The sequence below is a fragment of the Barbus barbus genome (genome assembly GCF_936440315.1).
Source record: "Barbus barbus genome assembly, chromosome: 13".
Taxonomy (NCBI): Eukaryota; Metazoa; Chordata; class Actinopteri; order Cypriniformes; family Cyprinidae; genus Barbus; species Barbus barbus.
In genome coordinates, this window is record NC_136741.1 from 24,074,162 (window position 1) to 24,096,130 (window position 21,969).

Sequence of the window (21,969 nt, forward strand, 5' to 3'; positions counted from 1 at the left end):
GTAAATGGAACAATTTGAGGACGCTCCCTAATATTCTATGGGCGTGTATTATAAGTAGGCGTGGAGCGTCTTGCCATGATTGGTCGCTGCATAGCACACCGCCCACGTTTATCAGTTTTATACAAGTGTCACTTTCCTAGATTCTGTATTAGTTACCTGCGAGACAACGGTGTGGAGCTAAACATGGCTGGAATAAAATTGTTTTACGACATCACAGCCAAAACCCTCACTGGTGAGGAGTTCAAGTTTTCTTCTTTACAGGGCAAGGTGGTCCTGATCGAGAATGTCGCTTCTCTTTGAGGAACGACCACCAGGGATTACACCCAGATGAACGAGCTCCACGAGCGCTTCTCAGATAAAGGGCTTGTGATTCTGGGAGTTCCCTGCAATCAGTTCGGCTATCAGGTAAGAGGACTTCCTGTAAACTCAATAGCCCTTCACTGCCGAGCAGGTGCCTGTGGCGCACTCGTTCTGTCATCACCTGCTGTCTTACATCTGTTATTATGCGAGATGGTTCATCTGTATAAAATAAAGGCAGCCTAAATGTCTTGACAGTAACACTTATGTTTAAGTCATTAATCAATATTTGTAAATTAGGAAATACTTAAAAGATGATTAGTTTATTTTTCATAAATAACTAAATAAAAGTAGCTATATTTAATTAAATGATATATTTATTATTAAAATATAGTTAACACCGTACATGTAAAAGACTCAATAACCAAAGCAAAAACAAAAAGTTGTATCAAATTTGCTTTTATGTATATAAAATGTACTAAATTTACTGAATAACTAAAAAAGACTTGTTAATAAATATGTAAGAGACTTAACAACCAAAGCAACACTCGCTTTTTTGCTTTTATGTTTATAAAATTTACCAAATCAAATTCAAGTCAAATTAAGTAACCACATATAAAATAGTGACCACATATGCAGGTTAAGCAATACTCTTTTGAAAAGACTTTCCTTTGGCTTAGTAGTTATTTTATTGTATTCTCTAATATGTTTATTGTATATCTTTTACTTAATATATGAATATAATAATGAGCTATGAATATATTCTCAATTTAGGATGGCCTCTCATACTTCACTGCCTTATTAAATCAAATATTTGTTCAGTAAAACATAATAATCAATGTTACTGCAAATTATTACTGAAATATCTGTTCAAATCTGTTTATGATTATGTTGCCTATATCTATCTATCCATCTTTTGCTTTGCTGTTTTAGGAAAACTGTACAAATGAAGAGATCCTTCCGTCCTTAAAGTATGTCCGTCCTGGCAATGGCTTTGAACCTAAATTCCAGCTCTTGGACAAGGTTGACGTGAACGGGAAAGCCGCCCACCCTCTCTTCGTCTTCCTCAAGGAGAAACTTCCATTCCCGAGCGATGAGCCAATGCCCTTCATGAACGACCCCAAATTTATCGTGTGGAGTCCTGTGTGCAGAAACGACATCGCTTGGAATTTCGAGAAGTTTCTCATTGGATCTGATGGAGTGCCATTCAAACGCTACAGCAGGAGATACGTGACCAGCAACATCGAGGGAGACATCAAGAAACTTCTCAGCATAGCCTACTAAAATGGTTTTATGGTCAAAAGGGTGTAAAAATAAATCAATAACCCAGTTTCTGCATTGCATACCTTGACCCATAAAGGTCTCCAATAGGTGTTCATGACAGGTTGTGCTTTCATGTGCATGATGCTGCTGTGTTTGGACTTTTACTTTATGAAGGTGCTCCTGTAAACATGCTTTGTCTGTGGGGAGCATCTGATGCCGTGCAAAAGTCCTAACTGAATAGTTTCATTTAGCTCTTGTATGACACAACATGCAATTTGGACCAATAAATGTGTTTTCTACTCAAGTCTAAAGATTGCCTTTTTTATTTCAGCTTCAGTTAGTGTGGCAGGACAAGAGCACAGAGCTTTACGGTTTTGTCTGTTGTGCAATACGGTACTGATCATCATTGAAGAGATTCATTCTGTATTAATGAGTTCCAGTGGAAACTTATCTCTAGTGTGGGGGTGTGAGGCGGGAGTAGAATTTCCCAATGCAGTTACTAAGCCCAACATATTTGCATGCAGTTGCACTTACCTACAACCCCAAACCCCCCCCCAAAAATACTATTCATTTTGAAAAACTAAAATATAATTGACCACCAAATCAAAATTATGATCATGAAGGATCATGCGACACTAAAGACCAGATTACTGGCTGCTGAAAAATCATCTTGGAAATAACAAGAATAAATTACATATTTAACACACATATTATACTATAGGAATAAATATTTAGAACTATAAAGAGTTTTTTAATTGTAATATTTCACAATATTATTGTTTACTGTTTATCAAGTAAATGCAGGGTTGGAGAGAATAAGATTGCTTGACATCATTCAATACACAACAAAAAAATATATCTAAATGAATACATTATTTTAAAAAGATTTTTTGCAAACATTCATACACACAAAACTAATGCAGATTTCACCATGTACTCTCAAAACAGTTAACTAGTTACGCAAGTCTTTCCAGACAATAATTTAACATTTTATATTTACAATTATGTATTTGGCAGATGCTTATATGCAAAGTGACTTCCATTGCGTTCAAGGCTTATACATTTCTGTCAGTTTTTGCATTCTGTTGGAATCAAACACATTACCTTGGTATTGCTAGTGCAAATGGAAATAATATAGGATACCAATAACAAATAATGGGTTGCTATGTGGAATCATTTAACTGATCCTGAAGATTATGACAGATTCATAAATCATCTGATGCAAATTGATTTACTTAGTTATATAAGGAAAAAAACAAAAACAAAGCCACTACCTATAATCAGGCTTCCACATTTTATTATATTTTCAATTCAAATAGGCTTTAATCAAAATCTGGTGTTGCACATGTTGGCATGATAAATAGAAGAACACAAAGCAGCTATGTACTGTGCCCCAGATTATGTACATCTATGCAAGAAAAGTCTATGAAATTACAAAAACAAAAAATGTTTAAATGGATGTTTTACTAATGAAGGAGCTGCAGGGGGACAGCTTGAGTCAATGGTCAGTGTGTGTCTTAAATTTTATATCTGGATCCATAAATAACAACAATAGTGGATTTACCAGTCAGTGACTGTTAATACCATAGAGAGGTAAACACCAGAAACAACCATCTAGTTTTGCAGATTCAAAAATTGCATGCTGTTTTGCCACAGAAAAAAGAATATGCTTTGTGCATTACATTCTTAGCAGTATGAAGCACTTGTCATTTGAGCTTTGAGTTGTTGCTAAAGCCATTTGACACACATAATGCCACAACTAATCACATGGCAGATGTGCCAATGTACATCTACAGGTAATGATAAAAGCTATTCTTTTTATCAATAAGGTTGTTCTTAAGAAGCACAGCCATTGTTTGTGTGCCTCTTTGTCATGTACTTGTACCTGTTCAAGTGTCATAAAATTAGCACCACATTCGATATTCCTCTGGACCGAAGCCATTTAGACAGGAAAAAATCCACCAAAAAGAAATAAAAATGGACTATTACAAAGCACAACCATCATCTGAAAAAATAAAAAAATAATAATGCTCGGGCACGACCGTGACTTACATTGTTCCACATTTTCGTAAACGTCCCTTTTCACAGTTTTTGGGGCATAAAAGGCTGTTAGTGTGATTATATTTGAGAGCAGCCCCCTAAAAACCAACATGATAATAAACTTGACATTTTGTGGCATCCTTATAGCGGAGCGACTTTAAAAGTGAAATATTTCACCCTCCGGCATGGTATATTTAACAAAAGCGTGGCTTGTGATAGGATAAATGAAACATGGAGACAATATTTAATATAAGAGCGCAAGCTTCTCCGAGAGAATCTCTGTGCTTATCACCACACGCTTCAGTTAAACACAGAGAGTCTATTCTTCACACGAGGCACATGTTACAAGATGCTGATAGCTGGAGTCCAACGTAAATGGGTAGAGGCATAATTTAAACATTTCAGATGAGCGTAAAGTTGCATACATAGTCTATGTCTAGGCATTTCCTCTCTCCTGATCTAAATTATCTAACATTCATGTCGTCAAAAGAGAGGTTATATTGCCGTTTCACCCTCGTTCTCATTTCAGACTAAAAGAAATGAGCTTCTATGATCAGCAGTCATCAAGGTCCAAGAATAAAGTCTTTCATGTCACGCTTCAAACTAAAATTCTCTTTATTTATTATTAATATTCTTTTTTGGCTCTTGATAAAGACGCATGTGTGAAAATTTTTTTTTAAATTAAAATAAAGCTAAAAACAAAGGGCCTGTTTGTGAGCATTTAATAGTCACTGAAGTAGCCAGGGATGTGCGTTGATGCATTGAGCATTTCATCTTTATGTAGTTTTTGTTTCAGTGCCAGTCCTTGAAAGACTAAAAGAAACTCAGTTGGTGTCCATGTGATCGTCCAGGGTCTCTGAAGCTCCGCCTAGTGATGCGGAGGGGGTGGATTTGGATGGTGTGTCCGCATCTCTGCGTTGGTAAAATAGCACATAGGCTGCTTTAGTCTGTAGAGAACAACAAAAAAGACAATTCTGAGTCAGTTTACAAACTAGCAATTACCAATTCCCAGTTTCCATATTGGACAACAACAGCTCTTTGAGATTCATTAACCACTGTGGAACGCTTTATTAGCCTGCAAAGGACAATAAAACAGAAAGAGTAGTAGCCTCACCACAATCTGATCCTCAGTTGCAGACGACACACTGCTATCGTCAAAGTAATACCATTTTCCATCCACTTTGTTCTTGCCGTATGCCGTGTCTGCAAGAGGAAATGAAATGTAGTGCTTAACGACGGAAATTTGGCAATCAAAAACAAACCAAGCTATCATTTCCAGGCAGCAATATAATGACAAAGACATAAATGATCAACTCTGTGATATACTTTCTGTAGTAATCCATCAAACATGAGATATACAACTAGGTTGCAAAGGTGAACAAGTGATAAGGGAAAACAAAAGGCTGCTGACACAATCTGCGAGAGTCGACCCAGTTATGTATTAACATGATTGTTAATACATAACTGGACATATGAATAGCAAGGGTGTGATTTCATTATTATGAAATAATGGGAGAGTTCAAATAGAGTGACTTACAGTGGCCTCCGCCCATTCCTCCATAGTGGTTGGAAACCGCAATGAGGTCATATACGTATGGGTCAGCTTTGGGGTCACAAACAAACTCTGACATGTTCAAGTCCCTGTGTGAGAAAGTTGACATTTATTTCCAAACATGAAGTCACCAGAATTCCAGAAGTTTTCTAACAGTTCATTTGTAAAGTGAATTTTATCAAAACACATTAAGTTCAATCTAAGTACCAAAGTTCAATCACCGGCAGTAAGTGTGGCTGATCAAATTGTTGATTTTAAATTTGAACCGTATCATTGTTTTTAGTCAAGACATCAGTACATAAGTACTAGACTGCAGTTCTGGGTTAGTGTACTCCTTTTACCACAGTAAACAATGGATAGCTTTGTCTGTCCAGACAAGCATGACTCAGCTTCCCAGAAACTGACACCTAACATATTGCACCTGACTTTTGGGCACTGCTTCCTGCTTCCTGTTCAGTAAGGTAATCTTGATCAAAACCAAATAGGATCAAAGCCAAATGAACGTGTGAAATGTCAATATTCCACAACGGATTTTCCTTTTGAAATTAGAAAACCATCATCGGGAATTGAGCGCTCACTCATTTTGTGTTTTAATATTGAAAGTAGAAAAATGAGAAAGCAGCTCCTTTTTCTTTTTTTTCCAAGAAACGAAAAACGAGAATTCAGCTTAATTTTAGTTTTTCGTCCAAGGGTAGAAAAATGAATAAACAGCTTGAATATTCGATTTCTACACGTGGGCGGGAATTAAACGACCCTTTCTGCTGATTGGTCAGCCGAAGATCTTCCGCAGTTCCGCGAGACATAAGTCCTTCACTGCTGCAGGTGTATCCTCTTGATGCGTTTATTGCATCTACATTTAATCTTTTTCTCATCAAATAACCAGACAAATAAATAGCTCGATACAATCCGTTCCGGGGCAGAGTGTAGACAGCGCTTTCTTCTGTGTGGATATAAATTCTATGATTTGCATCAGCTGGGCATGTATGATATGACGGCTGTCAAAGCCTACTCTGGTCGCCCAGCAAGTTAGTTTAATTAATTAATTACTTTTAAATAAAATATTTTAAACACTAATACAAAAAGGAAAGAATGCATTGACTTATAGGCTATAACAGGCCTATTATAACGTTCAAGAACTGTGCAATTCTGATCTTAAAATCGGAGAGATAAAATACACACTCTTTTGAGTATTATAATGTAGTCTTTTTTTTATTGATTATAATTGAGACCTCAAAAGGATATGCGCACACAGGACTGTATCGCAAGATTTTCATAAATGTAACTTGCCATTTCGGGTTGATTCTCACCAAACCCCACAGAATACATCAAGAACGCTTGGAATATAGGCTACGCCATGAGATTAATAGGATTAATTTACGACAGATTTGCATCCGCTTAAAAAAAAACAAACAAAAAAAAAAAAGTATATTTTTGTGTATACGTTCAAAATGACAACAAAATGTCAAGCCTTTGAAAAATAAAGTGAACAGCAAAATGTGATGCATTAGTGCGTCTTGGTCTCAATGAGCATCTTTCTGGAGCACGTGAACAAATACACAGCAAATAGCTACTTGACGCACCTATTAGAAGTCTACATTTAGATAATTTGACGTTAAATGCATCACAAGTCACTTTAGAATAAATCACAGCATGTATCAAAAACGTGACTTTACAGTCTGGAAAATATAGTAGGCTATAGCTTTTTTTTTTTCCGGGAGCCCTCTGGCACTTTGAGAACTGCCGTTCTACACAGAAGAAAGCGCTGTCTAATCTCTGCACCAGTACGAATTGTGTCAAGCTATTAATTAACATGATTGTTTCATGAGAAAAAGATGAAATGTAGTTGCAATAAATGCACCAAGAAACCGTACACCTGCAGCAGTGGAGGACTATTATTCTGCCTCGCGAAACTGCCGAAGAACTGATGACGGCACGGTTTGATCTTCGGCTGACCAATCAGCAGAAAGGGGCGTTTAATTCCCGCCCACGTGTAGAAATCGAATATTCGATATGTTTATACATTTTTCTACCCCTGAACGAAAAAACTAAAAAGGAGCTGTTTTCTAATTTTTCTACTTTCAATAGTAAATAAAATGTCAAATGAATGACATAACTAAAATTAATTTGATTAAAATAAAAATCTGATGTATTAATTCAAAGTTACACCTGAAGTCAGGTGTACATTGAGGCCTAAGACAATGACAAAGTATTCTGTGTGCAGGGAAAAATTTTGGTGCCATCTGGTGGGAAATTTAGTCAAGCACTTTATTACAGTTTTTTTTCATGAATGACTCTTGGGACTTCACCTTGTCCGTCCAACAAAGATCTTTACTGTTAGCTGCTCTCACAGCAGCAAAAAAATTGCTTGTCAACCGTTGGAATCCTCCTCACACAATGGACAGAAGAACCTGGACTGTGTATTTGTTGGACATTATCTCGATGGAACTCTCTACTTCTCGTATACATGGATCGAACGTGAAAACTGTAAATTCATGGCATTCAGCTTTTAATGTTGTCTCTTTTCTAAAATCTTTGTAAAAAATATTTTATTGTTATTTGTTTATCTATTAAAATTAATTGTGTTATTATATTATTATTATTTATTTTTTGAGTCTACCAAGGGGTGGGTTTTAAATTTGTACAGCTGCTTTTTGTTTTATACTACTGTTCCACAGAATAAAACTTAAACAGTTGTTAACAAAAAAAAAAAAAAAAAAAAAAAAAAAGGATGCACAGTGGTGTCTTACTTTTAGGGACCACGTTTTTTGGAGTACACACACACACACACACACCCACACAAAACACATATACACACCCCTCACATTTTTGTAAGTATTTTATATCTTTTCATGTGACAACACTGAAGAAATGACACTTTGCTACAATGTAAAGTAGTGAGTGTACAGCTTGTTTAACAGTGTAAATTTGCTGTCCTCTCAAAATAACTCACAGCCATTAATGTGTAAACCGCTGGCCACAAAAGTGAGTACACCCCTAAGTGAAAATGTCCAAATTGGGCCCAGTGTGTCAATATTTTGTGTGGCCACTCCAGCACTGCCTTAACCCTCTTGGGCGTGGAGTTCACCAGAGCTTTACAGGTTGCCACTGGAGTCCTCTTCCACTCCTCCATGATGACATCACGGAGCTGGTGGATGTTAGAGACCTTGCGCTCCTCCACCTTCCATTTGAGGATGCCCCACAGATGCTCAATAGGGTTTAGGTCTGGAGACATGCTTGGCCAGTCCATCACCTTTACCCTCAGCTTCTTTAGCAAGGCAGTGGTCGTCTTGAAGGTGTGTTTGGGGGCGTTATCATGTTGGAATACTGCCCTGCGGCCCAGTCTCTGCTTCAGTATGTCAGAGTACATGTTGGCATTCATGGTTCCCTCAATGAACTGTTGCTCCCCAGTGCCGGCAGCACTCATGCAGTCCCAGATCACGACACTCCCACCACCATGCTTGACTGTAGGCAAGACACACTTGTCTTTGTACTGCTCACCTGGTTGCCGCAACACACGCTTGACACCATCTGAACCAAATAAGTTTATCTTGGTCTCATCAGACCACAGGACATGGTTCCAGTAATCCATGTCCTTAGTCTGCTTGTCTTCAGCAAACTGTTTGCGGGCTTTCTTGTGCAACATGAAGAGGCTTTCTTCTGGGACGACAGCCATCGCAGACCAATTTGATGCAGTGTGCAGCGTATGGTCTGAGCACTGACAGGCTGACCCCCCACCCCTTCAACCTCTGCAGCAATGCTGGCAGCAATCATACGTCTATTTCCCTAACACAACCTCTGGATATGACGCTGAGCACGTGCACTCAACTTCTTTGGCCACTGTGCTGCAGCTCAGTTTCAGGGTCTTGGCAATCTTCTTATAGCCTACGCCATCTTTATGTAGAGCAACAATTCTTTTTTTCAGATCCTCAGTGAGTTCTTTGCCATGAGGTGCCATGTTGAACTTCCAGTGACCAGTATGAGAGAGTGAGAGCGATAACACCAAATTTAACACACCTGCTCCCCATTCACACCTGAGACCTTGTAACACTAATGAGTCACATGACACCGGGGAGAGAAAATGGCAAATTGGGCCTAATTTGGACTTTTTCCACTTAGGGGTGTACTCACTTTTGTGGCCAGCGGTTTAGACATTAATGGCTGTGTGTTGAGTTATTTTGAGGGGACAGCAAATTTACACTGTTATACAAGCTGTACTCACTACTTTACATTGTAGCAAAGTGTCATTTCTTCAGTGTTGTCACATGAAAAGATATAATAAAATATTTACAAAAATGTGAGGGGTGTACTCACTTCTGTGAGATACTGTATATACATACATCTACATACATACATATACATATATATATACATTTTAGTCATGGCCAAAAATATCGGCACCCTTGGTAAATATGATCAAAGGCGGCTGTGAAAATTAATCTGCATTGTTAATCCTTTTGATCTTTTATTTAAAAAACAAAATTCACAAAAATCTAACCTTTCATTGGATAAGAATTTAAAATGGGGGGAAATATCATTATGAAAAATGTTTTTCTCAAATACACGTTGGACACAATTATTGGCACCCCTACAAATTCTTATGAGTAAAATATCTCTGAAGTATATTCCCATTCATATTCACAATTTTGAGCACTCCAGGATGATTATGAACATGAAATTATCCAGCCATGACTTCCTGTTTCACAGAGATATAAATAGGAGGGAAAACAAAGCCCAAATTCCCTTAAAGGTGGGGAACAATGCCGTTTCGTCCATTCAGAGTTATTTACACTGTTATAGAGTTGGATTCTCATGCTAAGCATGGCCAAAGTTTAAAAAAACGATTTGGAAGTATGACTGAGTATTTCTGAGGCAAAAATCTTCCTTCCGGGTTCGTACAAGTTTCGGAAAGTTTTTTTTCAATCATGGCTCTTGCTGACGTAAACGACAGTGGAACTCCTTATATGGGCATTTCTCCCGGAAGAACACGCCCGTGCACGTATTAACCGGAGCGAGAGCACGCCCATCAACGCGCTTCATTCGGCTGCAGCACTGCACAAGACTCGCTAGGGAAGAATGTCTCTAAAGTAGTGTGTTTTTTCTTGTTCAGCTTCCCAAAAGAACACAGCGTTACGTGAACAGTGGATGCTTTTTTTTTTTTTCGGGGCAGCAATGGAGTTTCACAAGTGTGTTTGTTGACGAACGTTTTATAAAGGAGGCCCAGTTCGACACTGGATTTGCACATCGTTTGATACTGAAAGATGGAGCAGTCCCAGCTATAAAAGGTCCTGGTCATGATTCAGGACTGCAGATGGTGAGTGAAACGGCTTTAAATGTCTGTTTTGTTCAGGTTTGGCGCAAGTGCTCGTCACTCTTTAGCTCTGCCCACGGTACGCCTCAAGGAGCTCGGCTTTTTTCGGAGAGAATCGTAAAACTGAATCTGGCTTTTTTAAATGTGATAAAACTAAAGACTTTTTGGCGATATGAAGGATGCAGTACTACTCTATTGGTACTCAAGATTAACATGAGATTGGGTTAAACTGTGTGTGGTATGCCCCCTTTAATCATCCATCACAATGAGAATAACCAAAGAATATATTTCTGATGTGCAGCAAAAGATAAATGCAGCAATGCAGGTCTTCTTTGATCATATTTAACAAGGGTGCCGATATTTTTGGCCATGACTGTATATACAGTATGTCGCAACATATGTCTCGCAACAGATTTACCTAATTGGAAAGTCTACAACAGTGTCCAGCTTGTCTCTCCAGCAGCGGTTGTAAGAGAAGCGCTTCAGATGCACGACCAAAATGCGTGGGAGAGACCACAGATCAAACTTCTTTGTGGCCTGCTGGTGTTTCTTACACGTAGGGCAGTACCTGCAGAGGAGCACAGCAATCATTAAAACTTCACTAAATGTGGTAATACTTCAGTAAATCTTTTAACCTTGAAAGCATGGGCAATAAATGTCACGTGTAATGATCTGAACATCCTCCTCACCAGGGGTCGTGTTCTCCTAGGGTCTCCATTGTAGTAAAGAGCTCGATGCATTCTCTTAAAGCTACTGTAGTCTTCTTCTTCTGAGCATGTAGCATGCTCTCATGTTTGTCATAGGCCTGGGGAGAGACTTCACATTAATGTCTGAGGACATTTAGCAAGTAGCTAAAAGTAAATATGGGTAATTAGTCAGTTTTTGCGAGGATTATGGTAGACTGCATAATAGTTCACGCATTTGTACCAGAAATTTCAGTACTGAATGACCATGAAGGCAAGACTTTACATTTTTTTAACTTTTTTAAAAATTAAAGTGACAGTAAATAAACAAATGCTGTTTCATCAAAATTCATCAAAGTATCCTGATAAAAAAGTATCACCGCTTCTACTAAAACATTAAACAACTGTTTTCAACATTAATGATAATAAAAAACGTTTCTTAAGCATCAAATCAGCATATTAGAATGTTTTTTAAGGATCATCACACTGAAGACTGGAGTGATGGCTGCTGACAATTCAGCTATGCAATCAAAGAAATAAATCAGATTTACGAATTACTGTCAAAACAGGAAAAAACACAATATACCTGTTATTACTGTATTTTGATTAAATAAAAGTAGCATTGGTGATCATAAGAGACTTCCTTCAAAAACCTAACAAAAACTCTTGCAGTACCAAAAACGTTTGAACAGTACTGTAATTTTGCACAATTAGTGGAATAGAGGGCATTACCTCAGCTTCCTGGTCATCGTAGCACAATTTCTTTGTGTCTGAATCCCAATCAATGGCTACTGTAGAGTGAGCTGTAGAAAGGAATATCTATCAGTTTTTATTTTAAGTATAAGAGCAAATGATCCTAAAAAGTTAAAGTCAGACAAATACAGTAACAGTTAGGCTGCATTTACACTGCAGGTGTTGATGACCAATTCCGATTTTGTGACTATATCTGATTTTTTAGACGACGTGCTTACATTTCTTTTAAAAGTGACCAGTATCCGATATCTGCATTTAACTCTGCACTTGGTGAAACAAGCCAAAAATAGCATATATAATTTCACAAATCAATTTGAATGGTACATTGAGTTTAATTTATTGACATGGAAATCATACAGAAACGTTTTTAATGCAATAGTTACATCTATACATCAAAATAATTATATAGCCTAGAACAAATTCTTCAGGACAGTGATGCATGCAGCTCCGCTGAAAGCTTGCAAGTGGAATAATACTCCGGTGGTAGATATTTTTAAGCATGTCACATTGTCTGTGTTTTTTTAGTAATTAAAACCAAATGCGTTCAACAGTGATTGTATAATCAAAGGCAGGGACATGTTTGTGTGCATTTTATTTTGTGGTTTCAATGGAATGAACGGGACTGAAGCGCTCGTCTGTGCACAAGCTGTAGTCCCTGACAACAGCAGGAACGAGCACTCAGCGTGATTTCAAAAGCAACATTTCAGCGACAGATCGCCTTTTATTTAACACAAGCGAACAAAATTAATACTCTGCTACTCAACTAAAGAGGTTTCATTTGGTACAGGTATTTCTGTACCGCAAAATGTATAAAAAAACTCACTTCTCAGCGACGTATGAGTCACATTTACAGGGGAATATCTGATCTGTCCGCTTACACGGCAGTCGCAAATGCACGTATCCGATTCATATCTGATTTATTTCCACATATGAATGAGGCCTGAAACCGATCACAGAATATCGGAATCCATGTGACTTTTTCCTGCTTACACGGTCGTGGGCCATATCCGATCTGTGCCACATGGGAGGAATATGGGTCACTTGAACCATGCAGTGTAAATGCGGCCTTAATGATCCACCTGATTTATTAGATTCATTTTTAGTATCAAATGTTAAAAGGTAATAGTTACTTGTGAGCTTTAGGAGATTGCCATCAAATGGCAGAGAACTAATGTTGGCTGTGCCGTAGGAGTTGACCATGCTGAAAGAAAAGAGTTTCGGTCGAGAAGTAAAAGATTTTCCACCGCTGCTATTGGGCCCATTCTCTGGTTCTGAGTCCTCCTCTCCATCCAGAGTGTCTGAATGACTGTTCTCTGGTTCTGGACTCTCCTGGTGATCCATGGCTTCCTCATCACCTGAAACAAATGCAAACAACAAGATTAGATCTGTATCTGATGAATGTGAATAAATCTAAATGGATGACTGTATGCAGCATTTGGGAGCTTTATGACAAGGTTAAGTGTCCTACCATCACAAACTCCATTGGGGCCGTTGCAGGCTCCAGAGTGGTTGCTGCCGTTGGATCCAGCGCTGCAGGAAGCTCCATCTGAAACTGGGCTGCTGCAGCCACTCAGGCCTGTGCTGTGACTGGACACTGAAGCGAGGCATTCTGGTGATTGGCTGCTGCTAGAGGATGTGGCCGAGGCAGATGCTCTACTGTCTGTAATGGTACCCTGTGAACGTTTAACGTAACGCCTAAAACAAAAGACATAAAGGGTCAACCAAGTTTGCAGTAACAACTGGTGTAAAATTGAGATAGACCACTAAAGCACAACACCAACCCGATCCTCTCCAGCACACGCTCATAGAGGGTATCTACGCTAAGGTTGCGGTGCGGGACGGTGATGAGAAGAGGCTGGCCGAAGAGCATCGTGCCCGAAGAGCCTCCACTGTGCTTAGCATGCCTCTCTCTGAAGTACACTGGCAGGTTCATCTTCTCACTATCTTCCTCGAACACCTCATAACTAAACCACAAAGACACAATCAGTAAGAGGCCACTCACTGAAACACACTTAGCTGAACGGCAAAACTTACATTATGCAAAACAATTAAATACACATATGCTCCAGTTCAGAAGTGTGGGTCAGTAATTCTTTATTTATTTTTTAAAGAAATTAATACTTTTATTTAACAAGGAGGCATTAAATAGATCAAAAATTACAATAGATACAATAGACTGATATTTCAAACAAATGCTGTTCTTCTGATATTTCAAATACATTCTTCGATGGACTTTTTCCAAATAACTGTATAATGGTTTCCATGAAAATATTAAACTGCACAACTGTTTTTAACATTGATGTTAATAAGAAATTGAGCACCACATTAGCATATTATAATAATTTCTGAAGGATCATGTGACACTGAAGACTGGAGTAATACCCAAAGAAAATACAAAAGGAACAAACCACACTTAAAATATACTAAAATAGAACAGTTATTTGAAATTTTAGTAATGTTTCAACAATATTACTTTATTTTGGATCAAATAAAAATGACAACTTGGTAAAAAAAATACTGCACCCAAACTTTTGAATGGTAAAGCAAGTAGAATTTAAGAAATTACTTACACAAAAATGTCATCCTTCTCCATGATGTGACTGAGACCATCATCCCGTCTGTAGATTTTGTGGAATCTGTGATTGTAAACATCTGCCACAACCATCTAGAAAACATGAAAACAATCTAAGACTGTTTGCTAGAAATTTAAGCCAGTGTTATATAGAAGCAAGAAGATAAAGGAATAGTTCAGACAAATAAATAAGAAATAGCTAATTTACAACAACCTCATTTTGTTTCAAACTCATATGACTTTCTTTGTGTAATAGAACACAAAATGTAAAATTTACATGCTTTATTTGAAGGTAGCCATATGGGTTTATAACAGTATGAGGGTGGGTAAATGCTGACAATTTTTTTATTTTTGAAGGTACCATCTCTTGAAGCAACATTAATAATGGAAAAAGGTGTTAGGTTGGGAACCACAAAAGTCTTACATTCTCTGAAGGAACTCCAGATAGCTTGGCCAAAGCACTGCACAGGTCTGCCACTACACCCATTTTGGGAACAACTACACGATACTGGAAGATAACAAAAGTATCTTTTAGCCCACCTCCTGAACTAAAACATGTACCTGAGTGTTTTCAGGAAAACAGTTCTTACTTGCATGGGTCTAAACTGCGGGTCAGTGCGAACCAGGAACACCTCCATAGTGCGATCCTTTTTCATGGGCAGGGGCAGTGTGAGGTAGCAGAAGGGGTCAAAGGTAACGGAAACTTTGGAGCATTCTGGACAAACCAGCGTAGATTTGAATAAGCCATGGAAGATGTCCACAATTATAGAATCGTTCCGCAACCGGTGATTTGCCCATGCTTCCTTGGCTACAATCTACAGACAAATGAGATTGCTGTAGGTCAAATTACATTCTTCAGTTTAAAAGTAAATTTCCTCTAATTTTATAGAGGTCTTCAGAGTAGTGATTATTCACTAGCACAACAGAAACAATAGCTTTTTCTTAGTAGTTTATTGTTTTGACTACTTCTGTACTTTGTTTCCAACTAAAATAGCATGCTGTGGTTTAATGATGTAAGGTTTACCTCATCAGGCCGCCCCTCAGCATCTCTCAGGGCCAGATAAGGCTTCTTCTTAACACGGTTAAGGTCCTCATGTAAGCCGTCCAGCAGAAAGGCCAGCAGCTCCTGAGAGTCTTGTTGCTGGTACCCTGAGAACTGCGGGGCAAACCGACCCACTTGGGTCTGACCAGAGAGGAGATACGTTTCAACAATCAAATTGAATTCTAAAGATTTGTGTTAAAAATGGCCAGTGATTTCCACAGTAATCTACAGTTCCTCTGTAAGCTATAGATTCACTCACTTTAAAAGTGCGTGGAGCCACATAACTGCTCCGACTAAGCCACGTCTGTTTGACCAAATCCGCGTAGGCCTCTGCAATCTCCCCTCGCATCCCTAATGGATTTTCCCGGTTGATCTCAGCTTCGTACCGGTCCTCCAAGAAATATTCCGTTAGAGGGGGAGTGTTGCTCAGGCACTGAAATAAGAATAAAAAAAAAGTAAAAGTAAAGTCGTGACGTATTGTCAAGTATGGTGACCCATACTCGAAATTGGTGCTCTGCGTTTAACCCATCCAAGTGCACACACACAGCAGTGAGTAGTGAACAAATGCACACACACACACACACACACACCGTGAACACACACCCGGAGCAGTGGGCAGCCATTTATGCTGCGGCGCCCGGGGAGCAGTTGTGGGTTCGGTGCCTTGCTCAAGGGCACCTCAGTCGTGGTATTGAGGGTGGAGAGAGCGCTGGACATTCACTCCCCCCACCTACAATTCCTGCCGGCCGGAGACTCGAACCCGCAACCTTTCGATTACAAGTCCGACTCTCTAACCATTAGGCCACGACTTCCCAGAAGTCACTTAGAATGAGAAGGAAATAGTCTAAATCAAGTCAGGGTTTGGCTGCTAGATGTCTTAACTACACAATCTGGGCCTTCTTCCATTGACACCCATCAGCAAACTGAGTGAATATGGCAGATTTCAAAACATACTGTGTAAATGAACATTCACTTTTGAATACCTGAAGGGCAGAGTTCATGAAGCAGGTGTTGCCCAGGTTGCTCAGACCGCAGAGGCCTGGCTGAGCGGCAGATTCTCTGTAACTGTAGGATGAGCTGTAGGAGTTGTAACTTCCCAGTCTGCTAAATGTATGGTGGGTTAGCAAAGACATTCAACATTAATTAACACCACAATTAAGGCCATCACAATTGGTCAACCAAATACTGAATACAAGAAAACTGACCTTGAACTGAAACCTTGTTTTAGTTCCCTATTTAAACTCTCGCAGTAAGTAACTAAACTAGTTTAACTGTGGAGTAATTTAGGACTGTTTTGATTTAATCTCAAACTGACCTGTTACCAGAAGAACTGTTGTTCAACATGCAGCCAGAGTTGCTATTGCTATCCCCATTTGTTATTGTGGAGGATATGGTGGCAGATGAGTTTGAAGAGAGTTTTGGGGAGGTTGTATAATTCCGAGAGGTGGAAGTACTGGACCTAGGCATGAATCAAAGAATAGGTTAGGGTAAATCCAAGCAGTGTTGCAAAAAGAGTTACTGGCAATCAAAGTAACTGATTTAAAAGAAAGCTCCCAATAGTTACCACCCCCCCCCCCCCCCAAAAAAAAAAAACAGTTGCTTAAAGGGACACTCCACATCAAAATGAAAATTTTGTCATTAATCACTTACCCCCCATGTTGTTCCAAACCCGTAAAAGCTTCGTTCATCTTCGGAACACAATTTAAGATATTTTGGATGAAATTGAATATTGGGGGGGGGGGGGGGGGGGGGGGGGGGGGGGGGGTGTGTTTCGTACAAAAACTATTCCTGTCGCTTCATAACGTTATGATTGAACCACTGATGGCAGATGGAGTATTCTGGCGATGCGTTTCATCCTTTTCTGGACCTTGACAGTGTAATTTACTTAACAGTCAATGGGACAGTCACAAGCCTCCCGGTTTTCACCAAAAATATCTTAAATTGTGTTCAGAAGACGAATGAAGCTTTTACGGGTTTGGAACGACATGGGGGTAAGTGATGAGAAAATTTTCATTTTGGGGTGGAGTATCCCTTTAAGTGTGAAAATGACCTAAACCACATGTACATACTTGGAATGGCAGGTCTGTCTGGGCCATGTGCCATCCTCATTCTTCTTCTCTATAACAAGAACCTGAGAAGTGAGATGAGATTGATGATGTGAACTCATAAAATGCAAGTCAAGAGTCTCAAACCAAATACAACTGGAATGAAATGTAGCATGATGGTTTACCTGGCCCTGAAAAAGCCCTGCGTCCTGTACGGTGCTGTCAAGCTTGTTAAGTTGTTCATAAGTGTTACTCATATATTTATTCCAAAGTCGAGTTTCCTTTTCAGATGGGATATCGAATAAAGTCCTCATCTCCTTTTCAATAGTATCTGGGGGGGGGGCATAAATAAAAAGATTGTTCACAAGGGCTGCACAATTTCTGTGACAAAATCAGACATGCAAATAATATTGACGAGAACAATTGATATGTTCTGGTGGTCTCATACCTATAGTGTCTGCTTTGCTGAAATGGCGGGTGACAACTTTGTCCATGTTGTCATTTTCACACAGGTTCAACTCAAGCAAATACACTTCCACTTTACAGTGCTTCACAAACATTCCATGTTCAACAACCTGCAAAACAAGTAAATTTATTAAACTTTAACCATTTAACTGTGTAAGGGTTTCAATGCAATTAAAACATGACAATAGTATCACCCAATAACCCTGCCTGTAATCACTCAGGTATATCAGACATGGGTAAATACAGGCATTAAAAAAAAATGTAAACCAAGAGATTACCACAATATGTAAAACTACAAAGAAATATACATTATATAAAAGAAAGATGTGGAACCTTTCTGATGATGGGTTTCTGACCCTCCAGACAGCCATACCAGCTGACCAGCTTATTCCAGGCCTCTGTAGGCACTAAAACATAGTCTAACTCATCTATGAGATGCTCTTTCAACGTCTGAGACTCGTGATCTATGACAGAAAGAAAAGGGGAAACCATTAGAAAAACACATTAGAGCCCTTTAACACTATACCGTATTATCAAAAAGAACTAGCCATGCAAGGCTCAGATTTTGTGTGGTGCACCACAACTTAAAATTGTTTTGATGGTTTTCAAATCTGAAACAATTTCTGTCATTATTTATTAACCTTCAAGTTGTTTCAAGTTTTTTAAACTCTTCCAAAAACACAAAAGGAGAGATACCGAAGAATGGACTTGTTGTTTTTTTCCATGTACATTTACATTTACATTTATTCATTTAGCTGACGCTTTTATCCAAAGCGACTTACAATTGCTATATATGTCAGAGGTCGCACGCCTCTGGAGCAACTAGGGGTTAAGTGTCTTGCTCAGGGACACATTGGTGTCTCACAGTGGATTCGAACCCGGGTCTCTCACACCAAAGGCATGTGTCTTATCCACTGCGCCATCACCACCACCACCATGTAATTACAAAAATGGGTAATGGAGCTTTCAAGCTTCAAAAAGGATGCAATGCAACATAAAAAAGGCCACAAAACTATATTCCAAGTCTTTAGAAATCAAATGATAGCTTTAGGAGAGAAAAAAAAACAACCAATCTACTTATTAGTTATGCAACAATATTCTTCTCCTCCAGTGAGATGTTAAATCAAATTATTTCATTATTAATTAATTTGAACAAATCACTGATCAATGAAAACACTAGACTCGTAAGGTTTATTGTATATGGTTTAAAATCTCCTTTTGTGCTCCACTGAGGAAAATAAAGTTGGGATGACATGAACAAAACATAGGTACACAATAAGGTCCTAAAAAATTAATTTACCTGATTCAGAGGCTATTCACATACCTAACTGAATAAGAATTCATATTTTTAAACACTCTGATAAAAAAATCTCTCCAGTACTAGAACAAAAATAATTTTACTGCTGGCAAGAGAAAAAAAAATTCACAACAGTTATCTATGAGAATGTGAACAAAGACAGGTACAACACTCAACATTGATTACCTGAAAAGAGTCCAGAGTTGTCAATGGGTCCCGGGTACAGATTGTGCTCTCCAACATTGTACAAATCCCAGCTGTCAAAGCCCACATATTTCTTCCACTGTTTGAACCACCGGCTGTCAATCAAATACCTACACAATTGGAACAATAGGTGGAAATCAGTGAAAAGTCAGGGGAAAGGACAATTAATGTGTTTCTCTCCTAAAATGTTAGGGCTAAACTGTTGGCAAGCAAATATCTATTGTGTTATTACACATCTACAAATATAGAACAGTCAGCAAGGATGTCTGTCTTAATCTCATCTAAAGTAGGAACATGTTCCACTACATAAGCTTGTTAGCATTTGATTCCACAATGCATTGCACAAAGACATTATACTTTGGTTAAAAAAAAAAAAAAAAAAAAAAAAAAGTCCAATCAAAATTCTGAATTAAAATTGGTCACCCAAAAGTGAAATTTCTGTTATTCTTTACTTGTGTATGAGTATTTTTTCAGGGGAACACAAAAGATTTCACTTTCATTGTTGGGGAAAAATACATTGAAAGTGAAAGGAAAGAAAAGTTGTCAGTCTCTTAACTTTCTGCGTAACATGTCTTTTTAAATGCAATGAGAAGACTGAGCATTGGAATTTAACTATCTCTTCATTTCAAAATGTTAAATTGTAATTAAAGTATGTAGCCAACATTAAATTCTTTAGAAACGGAGTACATTGAGCTAAACTCACAAACGTTACCAGCGTACATTAATAGTTTTCATATAAATCTATACACTGAAAGCACTTTTAATCCAACTGAAACTAAATATTGTCCTTTCTGTTGAGTCACTATTCTCTACACTTATTAAAACTCGTCAGTCTTCTTTCAAAATAAAAGCGGACTGTAATCCAAACACTTACATATACTAACGGGTTTAAAATCTGAATGTGTATATATTTGGGGCTTTTAATCTCCACTAACTTCACATATATTTGTGTGTGTTTACTATCTGTGCCATAAACTCGTCTATTGCCAAACAACATTGTGAGTGACTGGGTGTTATCCAGAGGCCATGACAAAGCACTGCCTCACTGTAATACTGGTTTAGATAGCCTTGTCTTCGTCACAACTTCACAGGGAGGAGTTTGGCCGTTATTTTAATCTAGTTTGACAGTTCATCTAAAATAAGGTTGACGCCTGACAGAAATGAACACTTAACCCGTCAAATGAAACGCAAACTAGCCTGGCTAACTAGCCTCGGCTAATGAAGTGCCTTACATGCCTGACGCTACTTTGCCATGTATCTTATCAGAAAACCGATAACCGACAACGGGGTGGTTGAGTTTATTTACCAACCCTTCAGCTACTAACGTGTCTGAAAACGTCTTGTTTTTCCATTAATGAGACATTTAAGCAGAACTGTGGGAAATGCGAAGCTAAGGCTGGTTAGCCTGTGCTAACCAATGTTAGCTACAAGACAGCTTTCTCGATTTCTAACCGATGTAAATAGTGTTAAATCCTTATTACAGTAAACCGCACGCTTGCCCTGTACACCTCCTTGATAATAATAGCAGCCTTCTAGTTTATGGGTGTCAACGGAGCAGGTCGCTGTCCATTGCCCGGCTAGTGAAGGGATTTCCGGCAGCCGGTGTCTCCGTCAGTAAGTTAGGCCTGAGCTGATGCCGACAAGAGTGCCTTGACTTCGGCTTCACATAAAAACCTCTTACCACTCGTCTCCCTTTCGAAGTGGCGTTTTTAGCAGTGTGCCGATGCTCTGCTTTTGACTCTCGGTGGACGGTACTGCTGTCTGTGCGATCACCGGCTTCTCGTCGGGGTCCGAAGCGTTACCCGACTCGGGTCCGCCTCCCTCCGCCATCGTGCTGCGAGTGAACCCGCAGCGGCCGCGAGCGCGCTCAAGTATACCGGGGACGCGTCGCGTTATTAGAGGGAGCGCGCATACTTGGCTGCCGAATTCAACTAGAAGTTACATGCAACGTCATGGCGGTTAGTAGAGGCGGATAATTAATACATTTTAGTGTCTTTTATAAATAAATAGGGAAGGTGTTTGGTGTCCGCATCCCTGACAGCTTAATGTATTCCTGTCAGCCAGTATTTTTTTTTACTAATAGGATTGTTGCTAAAGTGTCACCGAAATTGGAGAAGGATCTGCAGAACCTATTGGCGAAATTGTTATTACATTGAGCTTCGAATAGTGTATTTAGTTTAATTTAATCACAACTACCCATACAAGAAACCCGATGTGCGATGATCAAGCTTCATTCTGAAATATAGTTTTTAAGTCATGACCTACCATACAATCCAGAATTAGTTTTATTAAATAGAATTTAATTAAATTATTCTGAGAACATTTGTTTGAGAAATATAGATTTTTAGTATTGTTTGCTGTAAATGCCAATTATATTTGGCTATAAATGACTTTTTTGCCAAATCATTATTTGATTATAAAGAGTGGGTGTTTAAGTCCAATATAGAT

The 21,969-nt window shown here is 38.7% G+C and overlaps 1 protein-coding gene and 1 pseudogene across 2 annotated transcripts; one reads left to right on the top strand and one right to left on the bottom strand.

The window, feature by feature from the left end:
- The first annotated feature begins 141 nt into the window (after nt 1-141).
- On the top strand, nt 142-1,862 carry LOC306878956 (glutathione peroxidase 2-like; annotated as a pseudogene). Its single transcript, XR_013785873.1, has 2 exons — nt 142-405; nt 1,231-1,862. The product of XR_013785873.1 is annotated as a glutathione peroxidase 2-like (transcript).
- A 970-nt stretch (nt 1,863-2,832) lies between these two features.
- LOC306878733 (ubiquitin carboxyl-terminal hydrolase 4-like) lies at nt 2,833-21,576 on the bottom strand. The gene is made up of 22 exons (XM_079431242.1): nt 21,203-21,576; nt 19,504-19,631; nt 18,354-18,484; nt 18,004-18,130; nt 17,741-17,886; nt 17,580-17,641; nt 16,826-16,969; nt 16,494-16,614; nt 15,770-15,943; nt 15,493-15,651; nt 15,059-15,283; nt 14,893-14,976; nt 14,467-14,561; nt 13,678-13,860; nt 13,365-13,591; nt 13,027-13,251; nt 11,876-11,946; nt 11,150-11,265; nt 10,879-11,028; nt 5,138-5,241; nt 4,715-4,803; nt 2,833-4,547 (listed from the first exon to the last, which is right to left on the bottom strand). Exons 1-22 carry the CDS (start codon nt 21,349-21,351, stop codon nt 4,425-4,427), a joined length of 3,033 nt encoding a protein of 1,010 aa, XP_079287368.1. The 5' UTR covers nt 21,352-21,576; the 3' UTR covers nt 2,833-4,424.
- Between the last annotated feature and the right edge of the window lie 393 nt (nt 21,577-21,969).

Bases quoted from the DNA above. Each gene is read 5' to 3' on its own strand.
- LOC306878733 (XM_079431242.1), bottom strand. From the start codon at position 21,351: ATGGCGGAGGGAGGCGGACCCGAGTCGGGTAACGCTTCGGACCCCGAC. The intron at 15,944-16,493 runs GTATTCAAAAGT...TTCTTATTTCAG, and splicing joins TCATGAACTCTGCCCTTCAG to TGCCTGAGCAACACTCCCCC. The intron at 14,562-14,892 runs GTAAGACTTTTG...CATGTTTTCTAG, and splicing joins CTGGAGTTCCTTCAGAGAAT to ATGGTTGTGGCAGATGTTTA.